Genomic DNA, 25,412 nt, shown 5'->3' with positions numbered 1-25,412 from the left:
AAAAAAAAAGACTATTATGTAGCCACACTTAAACCTTATGCTAAATCTTAAGGAGCTTGCACTCTGCACCGGCAGACTTTTGCCAATTCACTACGTTCACCTTACCCAGAAACAACGATCGTCTCTGTGGCTAGAAAGTGTGTTTTCTGACAACAAAAAGAAGTGTACATGTGCGTAACCTGCAGTATATTTAGACACGAGTGTCCGTTTTAAAATAACGATATAACTGCCAGTAAATCACTCACTTTCCTGACAATGTGGACAATGTAAGTCCAGATTGGTAACACCTGACTCCTCTTCCTGCCTGCAGAGACAGCTGATGTTCATCCTGTGTGTTTGCTCATTGTGCGCCATCACTCCTCTGCGCCATCCCTCCTCTGCGCATGCAGCCAGTGCAGTCGTGTCTGGTCCTCCTGTGGACTCACGGCAGCACAATCGCACAAAAGCAGGAGGCTGGATGTGAAATACTCACAGACAAACAAAGGAAATGCACTTGACTTGATTGGTCTTGGTCCTGTGAAAGCAATAAAGGATGCAGTTGACAGCATTGTTGTGCTTATTTTTTTTTAATCTCTGTGTGAGACGGCAGAGGTGATAAAGATGAGCAATTGTGCTAAATTATCTTTTCTTATTTTCTGCCATCCCGCTGGTGTCCCACAGCAACGGCTCAGCCAGATAAGAGCTTCTCAATCTTTCAGTGGGGAGATAAGGAGGACAGAATTAGTCTGGGAAAAAAAAGAAAAGTCAGGAAACGGAGTGGCCTCGGTGTCCGTGATGCTAATCTCTGTTGCGTTTCCTGTAAAGGCCGATAGACCGACCTGGTGCATGGCAGCTTTTCAGCTACCTGACCTGAGGATTATTCTAAGGAGATATTTGAATAATTTCATAAGAATTAATTGTTAAGTAGAAAAAAACTACAGATTACCTTCACTCCCAATTTAGACCGATATTCTTTGCAATTGATCTGCGGCCTCTTTTCTTCTCAAGCGTTGGAGTCGAGTGGAAGGTCTCATGACCAACGCCACAAAAGGGAAACCACAACTCAAAGTCTCATTGGCTATTTCTAGACTGTGCTTAATGTTACTGAGGTACGATATGAGCTTCTACGGGCCAGCGTGTTGGACTCTGGAAACAGACAAACCGAACACCGGCTCTGCAGAGAGCCTTTCACCTTCTGGGTTCTCTCGAGGGCCGCCGCGGGACGGTTCAGCTGGTCGCCGTCTAGAAGCTGACAGCGAGGTGCCACTAAAGACCTGCTGGTCCTTCACGTGCTGCGGTCGCTGAGCGTGTTCTTGTTCTTGCATGTGGATCCAGTCGAATGTCACAGGAATGTTTCCATGAAGAAGTAACGTCTGACCTGAAAGATCTGAGCAGCGCAAACAATAAATAACGACGACAGTTTAATAACTGTTGTGTTGGTGAACTTATGTTGCAATGAACTTATGTTGCAGAGGATGATTGGTTTAGTGATTTCGGTTGAAGTGCCATAAGGAGCAATACTACTGTCACATAAGGGGCTATGATACTGTCACATAAGGAGCAATACTACTGTCACATAAGGGGCTATGATACTGTCACATAAGGGGCTATAATACTTCCACATAAGGGGCTATGATACTGTCACATAAGGGGCTATAATACTGTCACATAAGGGGCTATAATACTGTCACATAAGGGGCTATAATACTTCCACATAAGGGGCTATGATACTGTCACATAAGGGGCAATACTACTGTCACATAAGGGGCTATAATACTGTCACATAAGGGGCTATAATACTTCCACATAAGGGGCTATAATACTGTCACATAAGGGGCTATAATACTGTCACATAAGGGGCTATGATACTGTCATATAAGGGGCTATAATACTGTCATAAGGGGTAATAATACTGTCACATAAGGGGCTATAATACTGTCACATAAGGGGCTATAATACTGTCATATAAGGGGCTATAATACTGTCATAAGGGGTAATAATACTGTCACATAAGGGGCTATAATACTGTCATATAAGGGGCTATAATACTGTCATAAGGGGTAATAATACTGTCACATAAGGGGCTATAATACTGTCATATAAGGGGCTATAATACTGTCATATAAGGGGCTATAATACTGTCATAAGGGGTAATAATACTGTCACATAAGGGGCTATAATACTTCCATATAAGGGGTAATAATACTGTCATAAGGGGCTATAATACTGTCATAAGGGGTAATAATACTGTCATAAGGGGCTATAATACTGTCATATAAGCGGCTATGATACTGTCATAAGGGGTAATAATACTGTCACATAAGGGGCTATAATTATTATTATATATATATATTATATATATATATATATATATTATATATTATATATATATATATATTATTATATATAATATAATAATGATGAAAAACTTACTGATAATGATGTTTGACGCTGTATAGAACGATGCGTATGTCTTTGTTTCTCGTCTGTACTTGAAGCTTACATTTGGTAACTTCTGCTGCCGCTGGGTGGCGCTGTCGCGTCATAATTTGTCAATATTATTATTATTTTTTCAGACTAAAACACATAACCTTTGCGGATGACTTGTTTTTCTTGTTTCTCATGACTCTTTGGTTGGAGCTCACAGACTGACTCACACTGACATTTATTCTACATTAATCTGTTGTTGTTGTTGTTGTTGTTTGTGTACACATGCAGCAGAGGGTTTTCTTCTGGAGGGGAAACAAGCCTCCAGGTATTCAGAACATTTTGAAACGCTCCAAATAATGAATCAGTCAATTAGCACAAATATCACGAACTTAACATCTTTCACTCATTTCCACATTTTCTTAACACGCTGAAGTCAAAATAAAACACAAATCTCAAAGCACCACTTATTAAAAGATTATTTTATTCACAATAGAAGTGTAACAAATATAGTTTATTAAAAAGTCTGCTGCTTATTAATATTTTAATCCATAAACTCAGAAGATTCTTTTTTTAATTTTATATAAATGTAGAACGGCCCATTTGCCAGAATGGAATATTTACATTTTTTCAATAATAATATTAACACAATAAAACAGATTTCCCCACAAAATTAAGATATTGCAAATAAACGCAAAGTAAACTATGTGCAATGGAATGATTATCGGCAATATTTTGTACAGAAACATTTCTGAGGTTGCTTTCACACAGCTACACCTTTAAAGGGAAACGCCAACCATTAAATAACCAGTCTGGGTGTTTCATGATTTCATTGTCGTGTTTCGTGGTCGCACACCGAGAGAAGAACAGGAAAGATTTCACACGAGTTCAAAGTTTCTCCTTTCAGACGTCAGCTTGAGTTCACGGAAACAGTTGGCATTCCCCTTTAAAAGTCACCAATAAACCGGCATTGGAACGCAACAGTCGATCAACACAATATTCAGAAAATCACCAATAACTATTCAACCGTGTTGGAAAAAGAAAATTAAATTAAATTCTGCATACGGAAATGAGCAGATGCCCGACGTCGCGGCTCGACAACATCCCGCCTTTCCTTCCTGTTCAGGTGGTGGAACCGCATCAGTGACGACACGTCGCATCCTGCAGCTCCAACGGGGGAACATCCAGCGAACGATGCGCGCCGCCTCGCCTGAAGACTCCGATTCCCATCAGGACTTTAAGTCAAAATCACAAGGCACAAATCAGAGATGACTCTAAGTCTGCGCGCTTCCAACGTAGAGGGTTTGTTACGTTAACGTCTTCATAATCCCCAAAGTGCCCTAAAAGTCTAATTAAAAAAAGTAGAGTTGCTCCAACAAATCTAGGCTCTACGAGGAAAACAACAACACAAACAGCCGCCTTCTTTACAATCATTGTAAGATTATGAATGGAGCTTGAACTTCAGATTCATCAACACCTCCAGTAGCCTTAAATAGATTTATCTTTATATTATGTTCTGGTTTTCAAACCGTGAAGGAAGGAACACCGACCAGGAAGCTACTCGCTGACTTCCACCACAAAAAATATGCTCCACCACCACCACCACCACCACCTCACCACCCATCGCTGCAGCAGCTGTCTATGTATCATTTTATTATTTAACTTTCCAGCTGGACCACAAAACCACACGAGACTTTCTAACAATCGACTTAAAGACTCAATAAAACTTAACGCGGCCCCAGTTGGTAACTGGATTTAGATTATTTATTTCATCCTGTGTGATGGACACTCCAACACATCCGGGTTGTTTGTTGCTGCTTGTCCGTGTTCACGTGTCGAAATGGAGACAATGAAATGTAAAATGTGCCTTCGTCGCGCCTCGGATTCGGATCGTTTCCCACGTTACCGGCGTGTCGCCTCGGCTGAAACTAAAGACGTTCCTCCGGCTGCATTCATCGATTCCCCTTTTTGTGCTTTCCAAGATGAAAGCAGAAAATGAAAAAAAAAGGCAAAAAATAAGCACAAACAAGTCAACACAAGAAGACAACAAAAGAAAACGCATATAAAATATTCTTCACTTCACATTGGATGGTACATTCATACGATTTCTATCCTCCCGTAGTGTTGTTTGATTGACTCACAGGTCATTCTTTAAACCATGTTTCTGCTCACATCCCTTCAAAAGTACCATGTCTCACATTTTTAACACCTACATTTCATTTCCAACAGCGTGGATTTGATATATGTACAAAAATGATAAGACCCTTATGGTAACTTAACATCATTGATGTTGAAAAATGCAAGACCTGCACCTTTAAATTCAGTTCAGAATGTCTTCTTTTGGTGGACAAATATGCAATCACAACACAAAAAGTAACGGGTCTAGTCATGAACCAGTAAACCCACAGAGCTCCAAAACCCTCCAAGTCCTATGACGAGCACGACAGAATAAATTAACAGCAAAAATCAACCATTACAAGACGACACCACGCGGATAATAAATGCCTCTAAACCAACGGCAGCTAAACAAAAACACAGATTAAACTCGAGGACACCGTCGTCTGTACAGTGGCATGAAGCGCGGAGGGATTTCCTCACAGCTCAGCATCTACAGACTACATCAAAGTGGAAGGGACTGATATGTCTGTGTTGGTCCTTCCAAGGGTAGTTTAGCCTTTTACTGAATTAATACAAGCAGGTTTGTTGGATTTAAAACCAACATTAGCTCGAACGCTTTGTGTTGCTCTGATGATACGTGGGCCAAAAATCTTTAAAGCTGCAAAAGGGAACCGAATAAACCGTATTTTAAAGACTGAGAGGTGCAGATATTTGTACTTAGGTCGCGGGATTCAACCGTTTTTCCAGCACTCTGGGAAGTCAAGCTTGTGATGCAACACTCACTGATAAACACGCCGTTCCCACCAACACGTTTGACTGCAGTCATTCAGCCCTGGTCCCATGTGGGCTGTAACAGGAACATCTCACCACTAGATGGCAGTGTTGTCCAGGAAATGACTGCTGACAGGGACTCCTACTGGTCTGGACTCCTACTGGTCTGGACTCCTACTGGTCTGGACTCCTACTGGTCTGGACTCCTACTGGTCTGGGCTCCTACTGGTCTGGGCTCCTACTGGTCTGGACTCCTACTGGTCTCAAACCGGTTCCTGACAGACATCGGCCTCGGGAAAAATCAAATATTTACTATTTAATTATGATATTAAATCAAGTGATCGTCAGATGGCTGCTTTACAGCCAAAGTTACATAAATATCAAATAAAAAAAAGCAGAAATTATATTTCAATCAGTGTCTAGTTTTGGTACGACGCTCATCTGAGGCATGGGGACTTTACTTCAAGCTCTATTTAAAACTCAAATCTTTTGTGTTTGCGTGAGCTGCTTTTCCCTCCGGCTCCTCGTTCGCGACAGTGAAGGCACTCGCTTGAAGACTAAACGGGGTTTATCTGGCTACAGTTCTGTGTGGCATCAGGAGAAATCTTTCCTATAAAAATCAAACTCAATAACAGACTCTGACGAGCTCGCAACCAGGATGAAAAGGTAGAACAGGAAGAGCACAAGGTGTAGCATAGACAGAATGGTGAAGCGGTTTCGAGTCAGTATGGCTTCTCGTGCGTGTGACGGTGGAGCGTACCAGAGTCCAGAGTCCCCTCATAGAGGAGAGACGATCCGACAGGCCGGAGCCGGAGGACGGAGACGGGAAGAAGCGGCGGCACCACAGAGAAACACCCACAAGCGGGTTGGCTGATGAATGAGGTCCAAACGTTCATTGAGGCATATTAACAATTGCAGAAGAGATTTCATCTGAAGAATCAACATGACATTTCTTCATTTCAATGGAAAAAATAGGTAATAAAATGAAGAAAACAAATTCAAAGGTCCACTTAATATTTTCTTCCCAAGGATTTGGCTGCATCTTACAGTCGAATCTTCATGCTCCATTACAGCTGAGAAACCATTAAAAGTGGACCTGGAGGTCAGATTGAATTTTTTATTTTTGTACTTTCAAAACCCTGTAATCACTGACTGGGTTGTTTTTATAGCAACGAATGAATCTGGCGGGGGGAAAAATACTAAATACTAGATTTAGATTAGTTTTCATTAGTTTCGTATCGGTCAATCCCCGGAAACATAGCTTGCAAATGTGAGGAAGGGTAATAAAACCTAAAAAGCCGGACGAAGATACAGATGAACCAGAGACGATCTGAAGGACAGCGACAGCTTTGTGTAAACGTGGTGGGGGGCGGGGCTACTGTCAGGTGGAGAGCGCTGGTGTGGCGGCTCTGTGTCACACCTCACACTCGGGAGGAAGGGAGAAGCAGTCGGCTGTTCAAGGTCACGAAAGAGAGGGATCACAGGTCTTTTAAAGTTCTGCGGGTTTATAAAAAGAGGCTCGGGCTGCATCTTGACCTCCACAGAGACAACCACATGTTTTTAGAAAACACATATTGCCACTCTGAAGACGAAGAGGTCGGGTGGAGGTGTTCGGCAACAGCTGCGGGGGCGGGGAAAGCGGTGCTTTGTCCAGATACTGAAGCGGTACAGCAGAGGAAAAAGAAGCGAGCTGGGCATCCCTTTAGCTCACACGGTCGTCCTTGTAATCCTCCGATGTAAGCCGCAGGGTTTTGACGCCTGGTGCTCAGGTCCAAAATATCCACGTTAGGAGACGACTGGTTTCCGATCCGCCAGCGTTCTCCTTCACAAAAAGCCGTAGCTACTAACAACAAAGCCACCGACGAGTGACGCGATGGTCCGAGCGCTCCCTCTGGATGAGTTTAAAACAACTACAAGAGTAAGAAACAGCCACGTGACGTAATGACATCGCCCGAGAGTACCGCTTTCACAATGCGAGCACGTTACCGACACTCAATACCCGCCTGGTGTCACTCTCTTGAGTTATGACGGTATCCGGCAGTAAATTTGTTGGTTCATGTCAGCAATGACAGAAGCAAAAAAAGAACTGGATTTGATTTCTGTTTTGATCCCATTTAAAAAAAAAGAAAAGAAAAAAAAAAAAGGTGAAATCCCAATCAAGAGGACCTGTAACCTTTGGGGACTCCAAATGGCTAAACTGTGGTCAGACAGACAGCTGGAGGCTCAGGCATACAGGAGCAGAGGTTCTTGCACTTGTTTCTGACGCCGGCGCGGGGCGGGCCCGCTACTCCACCTCGTTGGGGATGTCCGTCTTGTCCTTCCTGATGACGGGCAGAGGGTGAGCCTCGGTGTTGAAGACCCAGTGGTCGAACGGGAGGTGGTCGTCGTCGGAGAAGAGCAGATAGAGATACCTGAAGGAGACAGAGGGAGGAGGGGTCACTACAGCCGATCCAACACCCAACACAGCCTTTACTGGAGGAACCAACACGCCCACAACAAAAAACACAATCCCTTTCTTAAAACAATGCAAATAAAGTTATATATGTGCAAAAAAATAACTCCTATTTGGCAAAAAAGATTAGAGAAAGCCGGTTGGGTCCCTGTTTTCTCCCCATAGTTTCAAGCTGAAGTGTCCTTGAGCAAGACACTGAAGCCCCAGAGCTTCACAGCAGCACAAAGCTCCTTAATTACTAAGGAGGGTGAAATGCAGAGAATAATGTGGGATTAATGAAGGATTCCTAAAACAAAAACAATCCAAAAAAATACATATATTTTAAGAATCTGCATCTACCCCGCGGCCCACTAGAAGGTCACGCCCAACAGTTTGAGAACCACTGACACACACACACACACACACACACACACACACACACACACACACACACACACACACATACACACACACACACCTCTAAATCAGTCCAAGCCTTAGTCCAGGTGGACTGAAGCCGTTCCCTCCTGGTGTTGAAGCGGTATGTGACCTTAATATTTAAAACACGAGTCGCTCTGCAAGCGTGAGACTAATTGTGTGGAAGTGTATGAACGAGTAAGGTCTTGGCAAAGACGCATATGTTTGGGGAAGTCGTGAGCACACGCCTGGGTAACGGAGCCTCGGATTAAACTGCACCGGGCTTGTAAACTGATGTTTTGACATAGTTTAGCTGTTGTTTAATGCCCCATTTCCATCAACTCATCAAGATTTGTTTTTCTCTCTTCTTCTGCGTTCACCGGAGAGGCGTGTTTTTAAAACACAGTTTTACTCAAGAATTCAAGCGAACACAGAGCGATTGATATACAAAGGATCATTTTGAGGGGGAAGTATTCCCTTAAGTGTCTGAATTGTGTATAAAAAACATCACTTCCACCACTCCATGAGCTGGAGAAAAGCAGTAACGTGCTTACAAATGATGATGTTACCGAAGGTTCCTCACCCAATAAAGTCTAGTTTATGGCTCCTTTGGCTGAAGACAAGACAACTGAGAAAAACACAAGCAAAATGCTCTGGAGGGAAATGTGTAAGTGGATTTAAAGTTAACATTTCTTTTCTTTTGCTGTCAAATTATACTAATAAATAAACAATAGGTTGAAGATGACTCATTTTGGGATCTAAACTTCACCCCTCAGTGGTTTTATAGATTTCGAGATGTTGTTTCTGTGCTCAGCGTTTGCAATATTTATCGGCAGTCCTGCCAAAAGAAATATGAAACAGATGTGGAACAGAGAGAGAGAGGGGGGAGGGAGAGGGAGACGATGGGTGTGGCTCAGACTCAGACCAGCTTATGAAACCTGAAGTGATGAAATGCTGCGGTTCAATGTCATCAGAGCTTATTAAAACAAGGAGCGCTACGAGGCTACGTCAACAAGGGGAGCTTTTGGACAGTTGAGATTTCATCATGACGAGCGAGATCAATAAGAAGAAAGTTATTGAAGGCGCGTACGTGGAGGAAAACACTAAATCGGGGCGAAGACGAGGGGCGACATGCGTGTCGTCAGACCAAAGAGGCCTCCGCTCCTCCGCCCGCCGGGAGACGGCAGTGAGTGATTGAAGACAGACAGCGGCGTGAGGTATGGCCGTGTCCTTGGCAGCAGCGGTAAAGATGGATACTGGAAGTGGATCAGCACGATGCCAAGATCCCCGGGTAACATTAGGAGGATTAGACTCATGGCGCTAAATGGGATTGATATTCCCAGGTCCGTCTCTGCTATCGTGGAAGTGACCGATGAGGCAATCGCTGCGTCGCAGCGTGCAGGCTGCTGGTCAATTGCACTCAGATGGAAAACATTTGATCAAGCCTATAAAAGATATTCAGAGCTCGTTTTACTTTTTTATGCTCAGTCGGGCTTTTTTTTTTTTTCCTCCAGAAAACCAAACAGTCTGTATCTGTGTGTCACAGCCTGATGGACCTCGAGGGAATCCAGACCTCTCACTTTGTGCGGTGTAATCAGCGGCAGAGGCGCCGCTTGTTAAAATGTACTGCCTATGAAATATAAAAAGCTGCATTGATGGCACTCCGCCCCCATCAGGGCCGCCACTAACCTTGACTTCATGTCAACAGCTGTCTGGTGCGGGGGAGGGAATAAAAATGATTGAAGAAGAGGAGGTGAACGGGGAGAGGCCGTACACATTTCGATGATGGCGGAGGGAAACTGAGAGGATGATGAGTTGGGAGGAAGAGCAGAAGATTTGTTACTGCATCACAAATGGATTCGATGTAATCCACGGGATCAGAAGCAGGCTTTTTCTTTATGAGATGCCTGATGATTTATAGTAACGTGCCATAAAAACACCACTTCTGACATGCAGCCGGGTGTGAAAGGAGGTCCGATGCGGCAACAACAGGACGGTTCATTAATAACCAATTAGAGCTATCAAATAAACGGATAAATAAACTACAAATGTGTTCCGGTTCAAAACGTTAATACTCGCTGGCTTTCTGAAACTAACTGAATGCGCCTGATGTTTTGGAGACGTCATCCCCAGTTTGAGTCCAACCAGCGACGTGTGAGATTAATATCATCCAATGCTCTCTTTATCTCATTTACTGTCTGACCACTACTGTCGAGGAGAGACTTAATACCCCCAAATACGTGATTTCATTTTTTTTTTACAACTCTTGATTTTAAGCTGCACTTTTAATTCCTTACATTCTCAGATTATGGTAATCGTGGTGCCGTGGTGACAGCAGTGCAGATACGGTGTCCAGTAGCTCCACGTGTGATGAATGTGTCAGCGTTATACTCATCAACGAAGGAGAAGGAAGAAGCGGGATTGGATGAAGAGCAGCGTAATCTGCCTCGCATACATCAACGACGCTCGACCACTGATGGACGATGATTCCCTGGTGTGGAATCTTTCGGATGTGAAGAAGTCGGCCATGTCATCTCCTCAGCAGTTGTTTTGCTGCTGCTGTTTACATTCCTCCTGACGCAAAACGCCCCGCAGGAATATAATTCTGCGTTTGTTTTTTCCATGTTTCTTCATGCGCGGCGTGAATAGACGAGGCTACGGCTGCATTTTGTTGTGCAAGAATGACAATAAACGATCCTTGAAAAGATTCCCTCAATGTGTTTGTGTGGGAGAAGACTTGCCGGTGACCTTAGCAAACTCTCTGGAGCTCAGTCTCCATGAATGACAACATCATCATACTGCGCGCGCGTGTGTGTGCGTGCGTGCGTGTGCGTGTGTGTGTGTGTGCATGTGTGTGTCTGTCGGTTTGGGGATGCAAGGGCCTTGTCCCCTCATGAAATGCAATGACAGTAAAATCATGAGAGGACAGAAGTGGAGAAGTGTGTGTGTGTGTGTGTGTGTGTGTGTGTGTGTGTGTGTGTCTTACTTGAGCGTCTCTGCCAAGTAGAAGCTCTGCTGCACGTCGTCGTGGTTGGGGGTTGAAGCGTACACGTCTCTGACGCCGCTGTAGCCTCCTTCTACTTTACAGTGCTGCTCCAGCGCCTGAGAGGAGACGCAGGCGCACAGCAGGAGGACAGAAAGACATCAGTGACTCGCAACATCAATCAAACTCTTCATGTACTTAAAATATCGCTCAACCTCTGGGGCGGATATTTTCTAAATATAAATTCAAGTCAAATAAATTGACCTCCCGTAAGCTTCAGTCCCGTCTTTCTTTAAGAGCATGTGAGAAACTGCCAGCCCCGTTATCTTAAAAGGACTTACTTTACTTCACCGACATTAAATCTTAAATTAAAAGCCATGTGCGGTGTGAGAAAATATCTTTCAACGTTGCCACGCTCGTGCTGAATGCAATATAACAAAAAAAAAGCTCATTTTAAATGTAATGAACAAATGTTGTACCTGAACGGCCTCCCAGCCCCACTCCCTGTATTTGGGGTCGTGGGTGAACCTCCACATGTACATGTACGTCTCTATGACCTCGGGACGGAGGATGAAGTACTTCTCGTTCTGCCGGGTGGCGATGGCCTCAACTCCTCCGTCAAAACGAAAGGCTTCGGGTCCCAGCTTCAAAGCTAGAGAGGAGGAATTATTGTATATTAAGCAGCATACAATCATATTTTACCCTCATTACATACAGTATAAGATCTAAAGTAACTATAAGGAACTTTGAACTGGTTATAAAACAGTCTCTAAAACGGATGTCTCTTTATCGCCACATAAGTAAACATGACCGTCAGCGAGGAGCATATCGTCTATTCCTACATATTTATTCCCAATGCCTGTCAGATTCCCCCGAAATCAGAAGAAACAATTCACGACCCGCATCAGAAACTCCTCCAGCTCAGACTCCAGAGAGCTCTGCTGCCGGCAGGGAGGCTGCGCTTTAAAACACTACCGCTTGTGTCCACAGGGAGCGCCAGAACCAACAACATGAAAGTTACACACGGGAGCTTTAGGACGGAACAAAACAATGTTATCTGAAGATCACAGGAACAAAAACCTACAAGAATATCGATTACATCGGGTTTTCTTTCTTTTAAAGTTATTGTTTGTACTATTTATAGTCATTCATATTTTTACATAATGTTACACCTACGTCAATGAAAAAATAATTTCTCCATTCCCCACAATGTCTGGCACTGGATTAAAATGTTATTCTTGTAAATAAGACCGCTTGTATTTGAAATGACGCTAATTTAATGACAAGCATTGGAAAACCTGACGTCCTTACTTTAGAGGAGAAGATGCTGTCACCGTTAGAAATATAGCAAAGTATTAACAAACATATTCGGCTCCAAGTTCTTCCTCCATGGAGCAACTGTGGATCTGGAGATTAATAGGACTTTTAAATTTGCCTAAAACCACCATTTCTGATTTACTCTGTTCATTGATCCTATGAATCGGATGAAAAAGAGAAGAAAATGGGGCCAAACTTGCATCTGCTGCTCCTAAATCAAAACAGGCTGTCAAACTTAAAAACCAGAGCGACCAATTAAAAGGACAACATGAAACATTTAAGTGCGCCGCGTCCTCTGTGTGTGCATATTTACCGGTTCGGGCGTAAGACTCGTGACAGGTCCGGGCGATCTCGGCAGCCTGCTCCATCTGGTGGCCCGTCTTGTCGCTGGGCGCCCCGTCGGCACCCAGAGCCATCATGCCTCCGGCGAAGCAGGTCAGGTGACCCATCTTGTGCTCCAGCAGCCCCCCCTTCCACTCCGCTATGTAGGTCAGCCCGCCACTCGACTTCCTCATCAGGTTGGTCTCTATCGCCTGGAAGACAAAGAGTGACCGAGGGTTTTATCGGACGAGGGTGAGGGTTGGTCCTCGCTCCTGAATCCCACAAGTGACGCTGCCGACCGAGTCGAACATCGCTTCTTTTCACCTGGTGAATATATTTTTATTGAAAGATTCCTTCCATTGCAACGTACACACATGACGTGAAGACGCATGCTTTTCTTCCCATCTCTGAAGACCAGGCTCACGGATGGTTGCTTAAAAAAATCAAATAAAACTAATTGTATCTCCGAACCAGACGACCATTTACACCACGTAGCTTTAAGGTGTCTGCCAGTGTGAGTGAGTGTTATTGACAGTCAGGTTTTAGTGAATGCTTGAGTTTGGGAAGTCGTGCGCATGAGACTGGATGAATGAGACTTGGATTACACTGCACGAGTTGTGGGACAGTTGGTTTGTAAAACCCAGCAAATTATGAAGACTTGTCGGCGTTTATTTAAGTCTTCTTTCACCGTGAATTCAAGCTCTGGGATTAAAAGGTCACGCAGGGTGAGCAGTTGACGTACAACGGATCTTTTTCTGGATCAAGTATTTCTTTCACAGCACTCGGTTCATGGGGCTCAAAGTGAGATGTATTTATTCATTTGAAATTCAACGGTAACAGTACTTTCCAAAACTTGTGACAGCAGATTAACATTCATAATTACGTGTGGCCTATCAAGTGTATGTGCACAAATAAATAAATATGTTAGTGCCTGGTGCACAGGGGATGTGTCTAAATCCCAGATGTACTCATAGTACTTCCAGTAGAGGTATTTTGGGTGTACTGACCCTTTAACACGGCCCAGACTATATAGAACCAACGTATATCATATAATTTGATCATTTATGACTCGGATAATCACCCTGCTGCTGCTGGCCGCTCTCTTGCTTCCCAGGCAAATAAATCAAGAAGGCCTATAATCCTTGAAGATCAGGAGGGATTGTGGGTAAAGAATCCGTGCATGGTTAATGATGCGTTTTAGTTGCCGTGTAATATATTTGCTCCCCAGAGTGCTACAGAGAAACAATTGGAGAGTCGGCTCTCTCCAGCCGAGAACCTGCCGCTTGTCACCACAACTTAAGTTGACAATTTGTTTTAAACAGAGAAAAGCTGTCTGCGTGTCTGTGTAGTCACTTTAGGAGGCTGTTGATTCATCTGCTCCATGTCTCTGCCGTCTCACATAAAAGCGTTTGTCTCCGTTTCCGCCATCATCTCTCATCTGCTCCCGCTCACCATCTGGCTCCCGCAGTGAGGATTAAAGAATAGCAGTGGTCAAAGTGATGGATGCTAAATCGCAATATTTCCACTTGAAGCAAAATAAGAAGCCACACGAGTCAAACAGGAACCTAATTTAGCCAAACACCAGTCGCAATCTCAGTCGACCCAGAAAACATTTATGGTGATTATGTGTCATCATGTAAATTATTGCTTTTATTATCTCCAGCTTCAACAGCTTCAAGGTTATTCGGCCGGCCGGATTCCTTTAATATCTCCCCTGCGGCGAGGAATAAACACAACGCTCCAGTTTTCAATCTCTGAAGCTGACCTCATGTTTGTTGTCCGCTATTATCATCATCAAGCAGCTTTTTATCATCCACGCAGCTCCGGTCTGTAAACACCGTGTTCAAACCCTCCCTTATGATATATATTCACAGTTTTTCAGTGTAGTGTTTACGTTTCCACATCTTAATCGGTTGATGATGAAATTGAAATTGAAAAACACAACAGCGTTAGATCTCTTTCAGCCGAGCAACGGTCCGCACTTCTCAGCGGTAGGTGTGCAACAGATTGGAAATTACAGCTCATGGAGATCAGCGCTCCAACATGACGCGATGGTCGGGACAGAGACGGCGCCGAACACCATTCACAGATGGTGCGTTTAGGGACCTGCAGACAGGTGACAAATGATGATTTCTCTTCTCAGTTGTTCGATTACAGCTGTCGGGAGAAAAAACTCAAACTGAATTTTATTTTTTTTCAATCAATACGAAATGAAAAGCTAACGAGCCTTCTTATGTTCCAGATTATTAGTATTGCAGCTGATTTCTTTCACGTTCGACTGCAGCTGGAAAGGCTACAAATTACTGACTTTGTAATATAAACAAATGTCACAAAACCCTGACATCCCATTTGCAGAGGAGGAGAAGCTGTCACTAATTTTATGAGATGAGAAAATAATAATATAAAAAACATATTTTAAAACTGGCTCTATGCATTGATTATTATAATTAGGCAGATGCTGACACTAAAGTATTGAACGATAAGAAAATAATATCAATCTCCACTGGTATTTAAAAGTAGGTAGTGGTCAGACATTTAGCTAACGTCTCGTGTCATCTCGGTCTTCTTCTCGGTCCAGATGAATCCGACACAAAGTCAATGAAACTGACTCTGGTGAGGTTGATGTTTGAGCAATGACTAAGGTAGAAATCCACACTAGTGAGAGTAGTGGGAACATGTGAAGTCTTAGGCACATTGGGACGGTGCGTTGTAATTGTTTTCATTTGCTTTTTGCGTTGCTGAGCGCCTCACTTTTTTCCCGCTATATGCGCCTCTTGTGTTCAACGATTCAACGAAAGTGATTTTTTTCTCATTCCAGTGACTTTGGCTTGATGCCTGGAGCTACACGACAGCACCACCCGTCGTTACCGTGATCCGAACAGAAATCAGCTGGAGGCACATTAGTGCGGTTTGAGCAATTCCAGGTAAGTTGTTTTCGTGAATTTAATTTGTACAATTCAACCAATCGTTGCAGCTCTGGTGAAGTCTGTGACTGAAGGCAAGAATATTTCTGCCTCCCGCTTAATCCTTAAAGGAGTCAAAATCATCCTAACTCTGAGTGAAGAGATTTCTGTGAGTGTGCGTGTGTGTGTGTGTGTGTGTGTTACCTGCAGGGCATCATAATACATCTTCTTGCCCTCTTCGTCGGTCTTGTCAGACATCAGCCAGGCCTTGAGCAGGTACTCATAGAAACTGTCACCGAGGCCCCCCACGGACACATGATCTGCAACACACCGACAAACAAGAATTACACACACAAACACACACACAAAAACACACACATATATATACACAAACACAGGCCTCCTACATGCATGCTGCCTAACTGCTGGACCATCCATCGATCACCCTCGCATGGCACAGGGCCACATATATGTGTGCATTATAAACAGAGCACCCCTCCAGTGCAGCCTGTGAGATTATGCGGTGTTGTTATGTGTGTGTGCTGTCGAGCCTCCAGCCGGCCGAGCGGCGCTTCTGTATTCGCCCATCCTGATCGTCAGTGAAGGCTCATCCATATGCATGTGTCATTAACAAGAGTCCAGCCCTGTTTGTGGAGCGCAGAGATTAAATGTCAGCGGTGATCATCTCGAAGGGAAAAGAAAGGAGGCAGGTGGCGGAGATGGGCTGGCGCCGGGCCAATCGGAGAACCTCACCCACTGCGAGTTTGATATTAAAACAATATTGAAACAAGGGCGCCGCGAGATCCAGAGAGAGACGGCGCGCGCTTAAAATAGAGCCTCTGATTTCAGGGAAAATTCACGCGTAGATGCATTTCTGATACAAACTCTGAGGGAGGGAGAGGGTGGAAACCATGACTCAGCGCGTCTTAACCGCACACGGCAACATAACGGCTGTTTGGCTAAAGCGTGGAAATAAACCTGAAACATGACTCGGTTTTCCCCGTGTGTGTACGGCACATGAAAGACACAGCAGCATTTCTGTGAGGCCGTAGTGGAGAGATATTTTTCAGACAACATTAGGCTGCAAACATCCGTGGGTCATAATTTATTTAACAAATGCATTCCCATCGCTATTGCATAATGCCTTTGTAGATGAAAAACCCTCTCTGGCTAAGACAAGCATAAAAGCGTTTTTATTTATTTTTTTCCCCTGTTAAAACTTGCTGTTTCTATTCAACATTCCTAACCGGATGTGTCATCATTTGCATAAAGCACTTGGATGAAAACACAGCTACTGGCTCTGGTTAAGAGTGTCAGTTAAATGCCAACAATTATAACCGTGGATGCGCTTTCAGTGGCTTCATCCAACGTTTCATGGATCAGATAATAAAAGCAAGTAGACCAGAGGTGCAGGTCCATATTTAACCACCACAGATATAAACAGCCCACAAATCAAAGGCTGGGTATCAAAAACAACTGGAGCCAGGACTCTAATAAACTCTGACGCATATCAATGGATATGAAAGTCTTCATAATAAAACCGGATCAAAAGATTTCTAATTTAATGCCACAACGGGTTCTTTTTGTTGTGGGAATCAAGAGAAATGTTTTATGTAGAACAGCGACGGGTCTGAACAAACACCTCGACAAGGTGAAATGCTATTAAGGCAAATTGAGCAAGAAAAGTTATTAAGTTGCACTCATTTCAAATGACACCTTTGGCTGATTTTCAATTTCCTTCCACCTCTGCGTGTGTCCCTTCCTATTGATTCAAACACCACAGTCTGACAACTATAAATTACAAAGTACTTGATGTTTCTGTACAACTATGTTTGCAAAACACAGCCTCAAACAAAGTCGGTTTTTAAATCCATTGTTGGTCTACTTTGCCTCATCTCTGCACTGCTTGGGAGGAAGGAGAAAGGACGTCGCCGCAGCAATAACTGTTCATCTGATGTTTCTGATGTCGTGTTTAGGTACCAACCCGACCGGTGGCGGCAGAGCCTGGTTCTGCCCGTTTGAAAGGCCACTGTTGCCAAGAGATAGCGCGTGTCTCTGTGGATTATGTTATAAGGAGACGTGTGGACCAGACCTGCTCTATATGCAAAGTACACTCAGATAACTTTGGTTAGGATTTGGCACTTTGTAAATAGATGCAGGTCCCAGGCGCTCCATCGCTATTGATCACTGTTCAAAGTCCAGTAAAGACGCACACATTTAAAGTAAACTTTTATACTTTTATTTTGGGAAACATGCTAATTAGCTGTCTTGTTGAATGCAACAAAGAAAATCAACAACACTCTCGCCCTCTTGAGAATATCAGTACTAGTACTCTTATTGCATGTGAGGTTGATGCCATGAGAGGGTTAGCATAGCTGAGCATAAAGACTAGAAACAGCACATCTTAAGTTGGCAAATTGACACGTTAAATATCATTTCTTCTGAACCAAAGCCTAATAATCTGTTGGTTTTGGACTATTTCTCTGCTGTCTCAGGCGACAATGACAAGAGCCAATTGTCTCCTGGCTGTAGCTTCAAAGTAACCGTACAGATAAGAAAGTGGTGTCAATCTTCTCATCCAACTCTGCAAGAATTTCCCCAAAAAAGTAATCCTTTGAGAACCTGGTGATTTAATATATAAATCACGCTTGTCACTTTAAGTTTGTTCTGAAGTCACTTTTTTGCTCTCTAGAAGTCAAAAATCACTTTGAGCTGCCTTAATAAAGGGCTGACAACTGATCTTGGTATGCGGCCCTTCTCTTGTCATTGTCACTTTAATTATATCTACTCATCTGCAGATTTCCCCGACGTGTGACAAGTGTCATTGAAGAGGCTTTTACTGATGGATTTTCTCTCCCAAACTATACTTTATACCTTGTTGAATTATACACCATCTGTTTCTCTTTAACTCCATATGTTTCTTTATTTTTTTCCATGAGCACTCATCAATTATCATCATTACCCGTTCAGCTACGTGGTTTAAAGAGTCTGATAATCGATTCACAATACCTTATAATCACAATCTGTGAGAGGGAGACGGCTGAGCGGATACGTGAGCTAAAGGTAGAGATCGAGGAGGAGGAGTTTAATTTAGACCATGAAAAACAATCGGCACCTTTCAGAGAATAGTTACCTAGCAAATTTGTATCTCGCTACTCATCAATTTATTAACGCATCCTTTCAGCTTTACTCAGAGACGGTTCTTAATAAAAAGTAGTCGGTGGATCTGAGAGCTCTAATAAGGAGCTCTAGAAATTATGGCAGGAGATTATGTAAGTGCAATAATTGGATTCAACTTTGTCACCTTTAAAAGTGTAATAGAGGATCAGGAGCCTGGGAAATCATTGTAACATCAGAAGGATATTTGCATTTCTGGTCTTCATCAGAACAAATTACAGGTGTGGAACACTTTTCTTTGAAAGAGCAGCATTAAGCGCATTGACAAATCAAGACAAGTAGCAATTTGCAGGCATTAGTGTTTCAGCGTCGTCTAGGGAAAAGAAAGGTCGAACCTCTGCGCCTTTCTTCAAGAGACAAATGCTGATTTCTATAAATGTTTCTGATATCAGCCTTGAAGTCCAGGTTATCATTAACCCAACGATTTCAGCCTGTGATTTTCATGCTAATCACCCAGTATTCATGCACCCTTTTTCTCCCTCGGTTTCACCATGAGGTCCTGTGTTTGTGTTGCAAACAGGGCAGAAACCATTTAGCCACACTGATGTGCATCACAGTTGAGAGGCGATATTAAACAAAGACATTCAATGTTGACTCTCTCTGCAACCGGTGAAGGGCCAAAGAAGCCCTTTTACTTCCAGTTCATACGGATGATCCACTGTATTCAAAGTTTCCCAAAACACATTGTGGATGAAGAATAAATTGAGTGGGCTGTGATGAGAAGGCTGAAGAGGACTTACGTTGGCCCCACTGGCCGCTGTTGGGGTTCAGGTAGTTGGGGTACAGCCCCTGTGGTTTGTCCAGACGATTCAGCACTTTCCGGATGTTCATCACCTATTGATAAAAGGGAGAGAGCACGAATGCAACAACGTTTACCGAGCTCTGCTCCTGCGGATTCCAACACAATTGTTGTTGTTCACATTGTAGCATCATCAAGGACATAACCGGCTACAGGAGATTGTTTAACCCACAGGTGTTTAGTCGCAGTTTGCTCGTTTCGGGCAGGATGTACAGATCGAGCAGCCTCAGCAATCTGATGAGTGATGTGATGACGTGACATTGGATCAGCGAGTAGACTCGCTGACTCGCGATTATGCGACCTTGAATTTTAGGTTGCGTTTCAGATACTGCTATCTGTATCGGAACAACTCCTCTAATTCAAAACATCACAAGTGGAAATGTCTGTAAAAGGTTTGGATGAAGCACTCTGAAAAGACAGAAAATGTTTCATATTTGATGTAATCAATTTATCCATGGAGAAATAAGGTGAAGGGGTGGAGAGTCTGCTTTAAACTGCACTTCTTGTTGCTTCCAGGAAGACGCCTCCAGAGTGCAAAGAGTGCGTGTGGAAAGCCAGCGCCGATGCCGCCATTAACTGTGGAAAACGGTATTACCATCTATTCTCAAGCGTGACTGTTACCTTCTGTGCAAAGTCAGGATTCCCTGAGAGTTTGCTGAGGTGCATGAACTCCAGATGCAGGGTGCCGTACTCTGCCAGGATGCTGCTGCCGCCTGAAGCCCAGGGCCAGTTTCTGCCAATGCCGCTGGACAAAGACGAAAAGAGGAGGAGACAAGACGGTTATGTTTAACACACAGCACAACAAGACTGACGCACTTTAGCTGCTTAATATTTTTTCTGTGCAGTTTTGTTTCCAACAGCGACAAGCAGAACCACCTTAACGTGTTGTTCGCAAAGACACAAGATTCTACTGTGAGTCATGTCAGAAAGAAAACAGAAAAATTCCTCGGCACGCTGAAAACCTGCTTGTCTCGATATGGAACTGACAGCTGAACAAAGGCAGTAAATCCTCTCGGTGACTCAGCGGTCATACTTTGAATTGTGAAGACGACTAAAATGTTCTTGTGCTTTACACGGTGTTTCAGGAAGACGTCTTCTACTTCTGAGTGACATTTATTCTAAAAATGGATACGGACCGACTTACATTAACGACACTAAAAGCTAACCTCACTCTCCATCTGTCATATTAATGGATGCCATTTGCCCCCCCTACCTCCTCCCCACACACATACACACTCGACTTAGGCAGCACTTCATATCCTAGCGGATGTCTCGAGGTCAGTCAGTCAGAGTGGACGGATCCCAACCGTCACCCCTGACGCTGCCTGTAGTGACGATGAAGCCGCCTCGACCCTCCGACCATATGTGAGAGTTGCCAACCTCTGGCACGTTCAACAAGGACAGAAGACCGAGCAGCAGGGTGTCTGTGTGTGTGTGTGTGTGTGTGTGTGTGTGTGTGTGTGTGTGTGTGTGTGTGAGATCATTAGAGCCACTGACAGATCACTTCCAGCCTAAAGATTGATGACTCTGGTGGCGATGCTTCAAGTAACTACTCATGAATACATATTACTAATTCTCTACACTGAAACACAGGATGTGTGCACTGCAACAATGACATGAGGACATGAACTGCACACACACGGGAGACATCCTCCAAATAAGAAAAAGGAGGAGGAGGAATGTGAATTAGGATTAAGTGCCATATATAAAGAGATGGGTGAACATACTAATTAGTCCCCCTTCAACTCATCATGCCGCACAAGCCATAATTTGTTTCCCATTACACCTTGGATTTAATCAAGTCAACCCGACACAGAGAAGACCACCATCAGGCAGTGAGCAGATATCAGGGTCAGAGAACATAACATGGTGGGGGGAAATCCCATCACTGTGGGTTTGATTAAGGTTGGGGCAGCGTGTTGGTTGGATTTAGACTGATGCAGCCATTAAATTGGGATATTGAATTCCATGATTACCTGCCCAAAAAGTTGAATGTGTTGTATTTGTGCAACCCCCGCCCCACCCCCAGCGTTTCCTATTGGTGTTATTGTTGGCACCGCGGTTGAAAAGACAGCTGGATTGCTTTCCGTTTACCTCAGAGCCTAGCAAAGACCGACAACACAGGACACGCTGCATTTTGTTTTGCAGTCACTTTGGTTGGACCCCCATCTGCCAACCCCTCTACTGGGAATGGTAACAGCTAAAAACCTTGCATGGAAAGCTACCGAGGAAAAGAAAAACTCCAGTATTATTAAAAAAATATTCCATAGCTGCTCCGCCACCGCGCTGCTGGATTGGTGGCCGTATTGCTGGACCTGCTGGAGGGAAAGGCGGGAGGCTCGGTAGACCTACAACCAGGACTGAGCGGTCACACAGTCAGACCCTGCTGCAGTAACAGGAGAGGTTTTCTAAAAAGGTGCTCAGGAAAACACTCCCACTTTTGCCCACAGGGACGGCCAAAATCAACACAATCTGAAAGTTCTTCATTGTGCTTTACATCCAAACTATACAGCGTCGTTTAGTGTTCCAGCTACTCAAACAACATTATTCCTTTAACTTCTCAACACCCTACACTTCCCGCCTCAGTCAACACGATCTGTCTATCCATCTTTTTCAATCCTTTTGTAAACCCTGTGATGAACATTAAATCCCTTTCCGAGGTGGAGTGGAGGCATGGAGGTAAACGCGCATCGTTCCAAGTCGGCCCTGTTCAGCCCGATCCCTCTAAAAGCCCCGCTGTGAGGAAAAACCAAATCCCTGTTAAAGAGAACAAAACAACAGACAGCAGAGAAAAGCTGCTGCGGAAACCAAACACACAAACCAATGAAGAGCAGATAGAAAAGAAATCCTCGGAGACGGATGGATAAGGGTGTGGAAGGAATATCGGCAATCTGGCCACGGGAGCCGCATGTTTAAGAAAGATAAATGCAAGACTGAGCACAGCTATTTAAGTTATTCAACTACTACCAAATACGACACTGAGAATGTGCTTCCAGCAATAATATGTTCACAGAAATAAAACACACTTCCTCTTACATATGACAGTTGTAGCAACGGGCAATCAAATCCACCCTAGAAGGGTTCGAAACAGTGAGGTGGTGCTAGTATGACCACTCCCATAAAGTGGCTGTTAGATAGGGCTGTATAGCTGACATTATTACGTAGTATTAACCTGTAACACCACATAGGCGGCTTGGAAAGTTGTGCGTTTATCTCCATGCCTCCACTCTACCTCGGGAAGGGATTATAAGTGTCACTTGTAAAACATCGTTCAGCCGACACAAAAAGTCTCCGTAAGCAAAGACAACTGCTTATGCAGTACAATAGTTCCTTTCAAATGAACTTGAACTTATTGCTTTAAGTGACATCCTACTGACTCTTATAACTGCATTGTATAAACAACACCTATGAGATTAGCAAGCTGTGTTACCATAGTAAAACACAACTGACAATAGGGAGGGACAAACCAAATGGACCCAAACCCACAATCACCATTGTTGTTGGAGAGATGGGGGTGAGTTTGAAATAAAATGCATCGACTCCTCGCTTGCAATAACAGCGCCGCAGTAAACGACCCGTGATTGGAAAATCACATTAATGCTGGTAAACCCAATGAAATCGTTGGGTCAGCAAGCTGCCGCTGCTCCATTTTGGGAGAAATGTTTCAAGAGCTACTGAGGGGCACTCGAGCCCGTTTCATGACGGAAACCCTTTGTTGCTCCAGTCACATCCTGGACTGGGATTGGAAACTGGCATTCATCCATCGACATACAGCACAACACGACTGTATCGGTCCATCTGATGGGCGTCCACTGTTGTCCTGGTGGCCCACTTTCCAAGGCAACTAGCACGCTCCACATTCCCGTTCTCGTATGTAATGAGAGTTATTACAAGCTCTGAGCTATTAAACCACTGTTTGGTTTAGAACTGTTCTCGCACAACAGACCGTACCTCAATAAAGTGGTCAATGTTTGAGCTTTTCTTTAATCAGCCGACTCAACGGGTGATTTAAACTAATTTGGGGACTTTATCTGACAAAGATAAAGCAATAAAATCTCATGCAAAATGGGGATGATTTTCTCCTGTTGACTGTTTTATGATCTCAGTTGGTTGAATGTTTCACAGTCAGGGGGGGGGGTATGAAGATTTAAATCAAAAGCTGGCTGAATAAAAACTCTGTTAATTCAATTTACTAAGAGGAGGCAGATTGGTGTCTCTCTCTTTGTCCTCATGCTTTACACCAAGCCATGGTAATGAAATGTGGCACACTGAAAAGCACACTGTTATGGTGACCTAGAGGGAGGGCTTCCTTTATGAGAATATGCAAGGCTTCGACGAATATATCAAAGCAGATATTGAGCTTTTATCGTAAATCAAGAGATCAGCCGCCATCATCCACCTCTGATAGGACTGTTATGATGCTGTTTGTTTGGCTACTAGGATATAGTCCATGCTGAAAGCTTTTCATTCATTTGCTTAGCCAACATATAATCCTGGTTCACAACGGTTGTAAGGAAGATGTGAAATCAGGCCAGCCACAATCGAATTAATGATGTTTGGGTAAAAATGTTTGGGTACAATTTTTGTGATGCCAAAACGGACATCATCAAAATCAGCTTTGTGCATGTTGAGAGGGGAGGCGGCGTTTTGCCTCAGCCGTCCAGACGAGTGAGAAAGCTTTTAACATTGTATCCAAACTGTTAACAGCATCAACATCTCATGTTGTTGGACGTTCGTGGCTCAAGGTTCTACGGGATCCAGACAGGGGGACGGTGTTTCAGAGCGACAGGTGTTCCAGTTTAACGAGTGACCGTGTTAACTGGTGACTTTCAGCCAAATGCGTCCGTGGTTGCTGGTAGAAGTGTGACATAAATGGTTGGCGCAGGTGATAAACACAGATGAGTATGTAGTTAAATTTGATTGAAGCCTTTCTGTGTTTTCAACAGCTGCCGTCATTACGAGCAACCACAGACACATTCTGCAGAGAGACATCAGCTAGCACGGTCACTTATTACATCGAAACGCAGATAGCTATGCATCTAGTGACTATATACATATTCTCCCCACTCACTAGCAGCACACAGATCTGGAAGGTCCCTTTGTTTAGGTTGCATTGGTGATCTTTGGAGGTTAATGCCCCTGCATTGCAGTATGTCTGACCGAGTTGCTGTGAAGAGACCTACAGTATAGAAACTCTGGGGCACCGAGGTGACATAACTAAGTTATTTGTATAAATCTCAGACACATCTGGATCGATGCCATTGTGAATTCTGAAGGTTTTGCATGAGAGGACATAATCTCGTTCTCTTGCTGTCTGTCTTGTTTGTTCTTTCGGGGCTGTCCAATCTTCTTCTTATTCAACCTGTGAAATGAAAAATCCTAGCCGGCATTTTTTTATACCCTCCAGTCCATTCTGCAGTGACTACAACACTGATTTTAATTCGGTGATGCCAAGCGGTAACCCCAAAAAAAAAACGAAAAGGCAAATCCATCTCCATAAATTAGCATGTCACACCAGGAAGTGCCCTCTCACGCTCCTCTGGTACTCCTCCAATTAATTTGAAGTCTATATTTTAGCCACGTTTTTGTGTGTCGGTCCTCCTCCACTAACATGCCATGACCTCTGTTTCCCTCCTGCTTTTCTCCCCTCAATATCTCTTCCTCTCTTGTCTTAAAATCTATTGTACTTCTCCTCCGGGCGCAAAGAAAATGTGAATTGCGATAGATGCACAGTTAGCAACTTAATTAGAGGCCTTAAATCATGGCTGC

The 25,412-nt window shown here is 43.8% G+C and overlaps 1 protein-coding gene across 8 annotated transcripts in view; it reads right to left on the bottom strand.

Annotated features, from left to right (window-relative positions):
- Positions 1-4,152: 4,152 nt before the first annotated feature.
- Positions 4,153-25,412, bottom strand: part of man1a1 (mannosidase, alpha, class 1A, member 1) — a 114,642-nt gene continuing 93,382 nt past the window's right edge. The window contains exons 6-14 of one of the 8 annotated variants that reach the window (XR_011077513.1): positions 20,265-20,388; positions 19,585-19,678; positions 15,872-15,987; positions 12,757-12,976; positions 11,606-11,778; positions 11,130-11,245; positions 7,589-7,706; positions 5,308-6,165; positions 4,153-4,379 (exon numbers count right to left, since the gene is read on the bottom strand). Coding sequence is in view for 3 of the 8 variants with exons in the window: in XM_068576863.1 (XP_068432964.1) it covers positions 6,073-6,165; positions 7,589-7,706; positions 11,130-11,245; positions 11,606-11,778; positions 12,757-12,976; positions 15,872-15,987; positions 19,585-19,678; positions 20,265-20,388 (1,054 nt within the window). In the remaining 5 variants the exon portion in view is untranslated. Of the gene's footprint in view, positions 7,707-11,129; positions 11,246-11,605; positions 11,779-12,756; positions 12,977-15,871; positions 15,988-19,584; positions 19,679-20,264; positions 20,389-25,412 lie in introns of all 8 variants that reach the window. The other 7 variants (XR_011077514.1, XM_068576863.1, XR_011077515.1 and 4 more) reach the window with 7 other exon arrangements.

The sequence above is a fragment of the Clinocottus analis genome, unplaced genomic scaffold (assembly GCF_023055335.1).
Source record: "Clinocottus analis isolate CAN_PGR_092001 unplaced genomic scaffold, fCliAna1.0.p SCAF_15, whole genome shotgun sequence".
NCBI lineage: Eukaryota > Metazoa > Chordata > Actinopteri > Perciformes > Cottidae > Clinocottus > Clinocottus analis.
The sequence above is the reverse complement of the archived record's forward strand: the minus strand, read 5'-3'. Positions and strand labels throughout refer to the sequence as shown.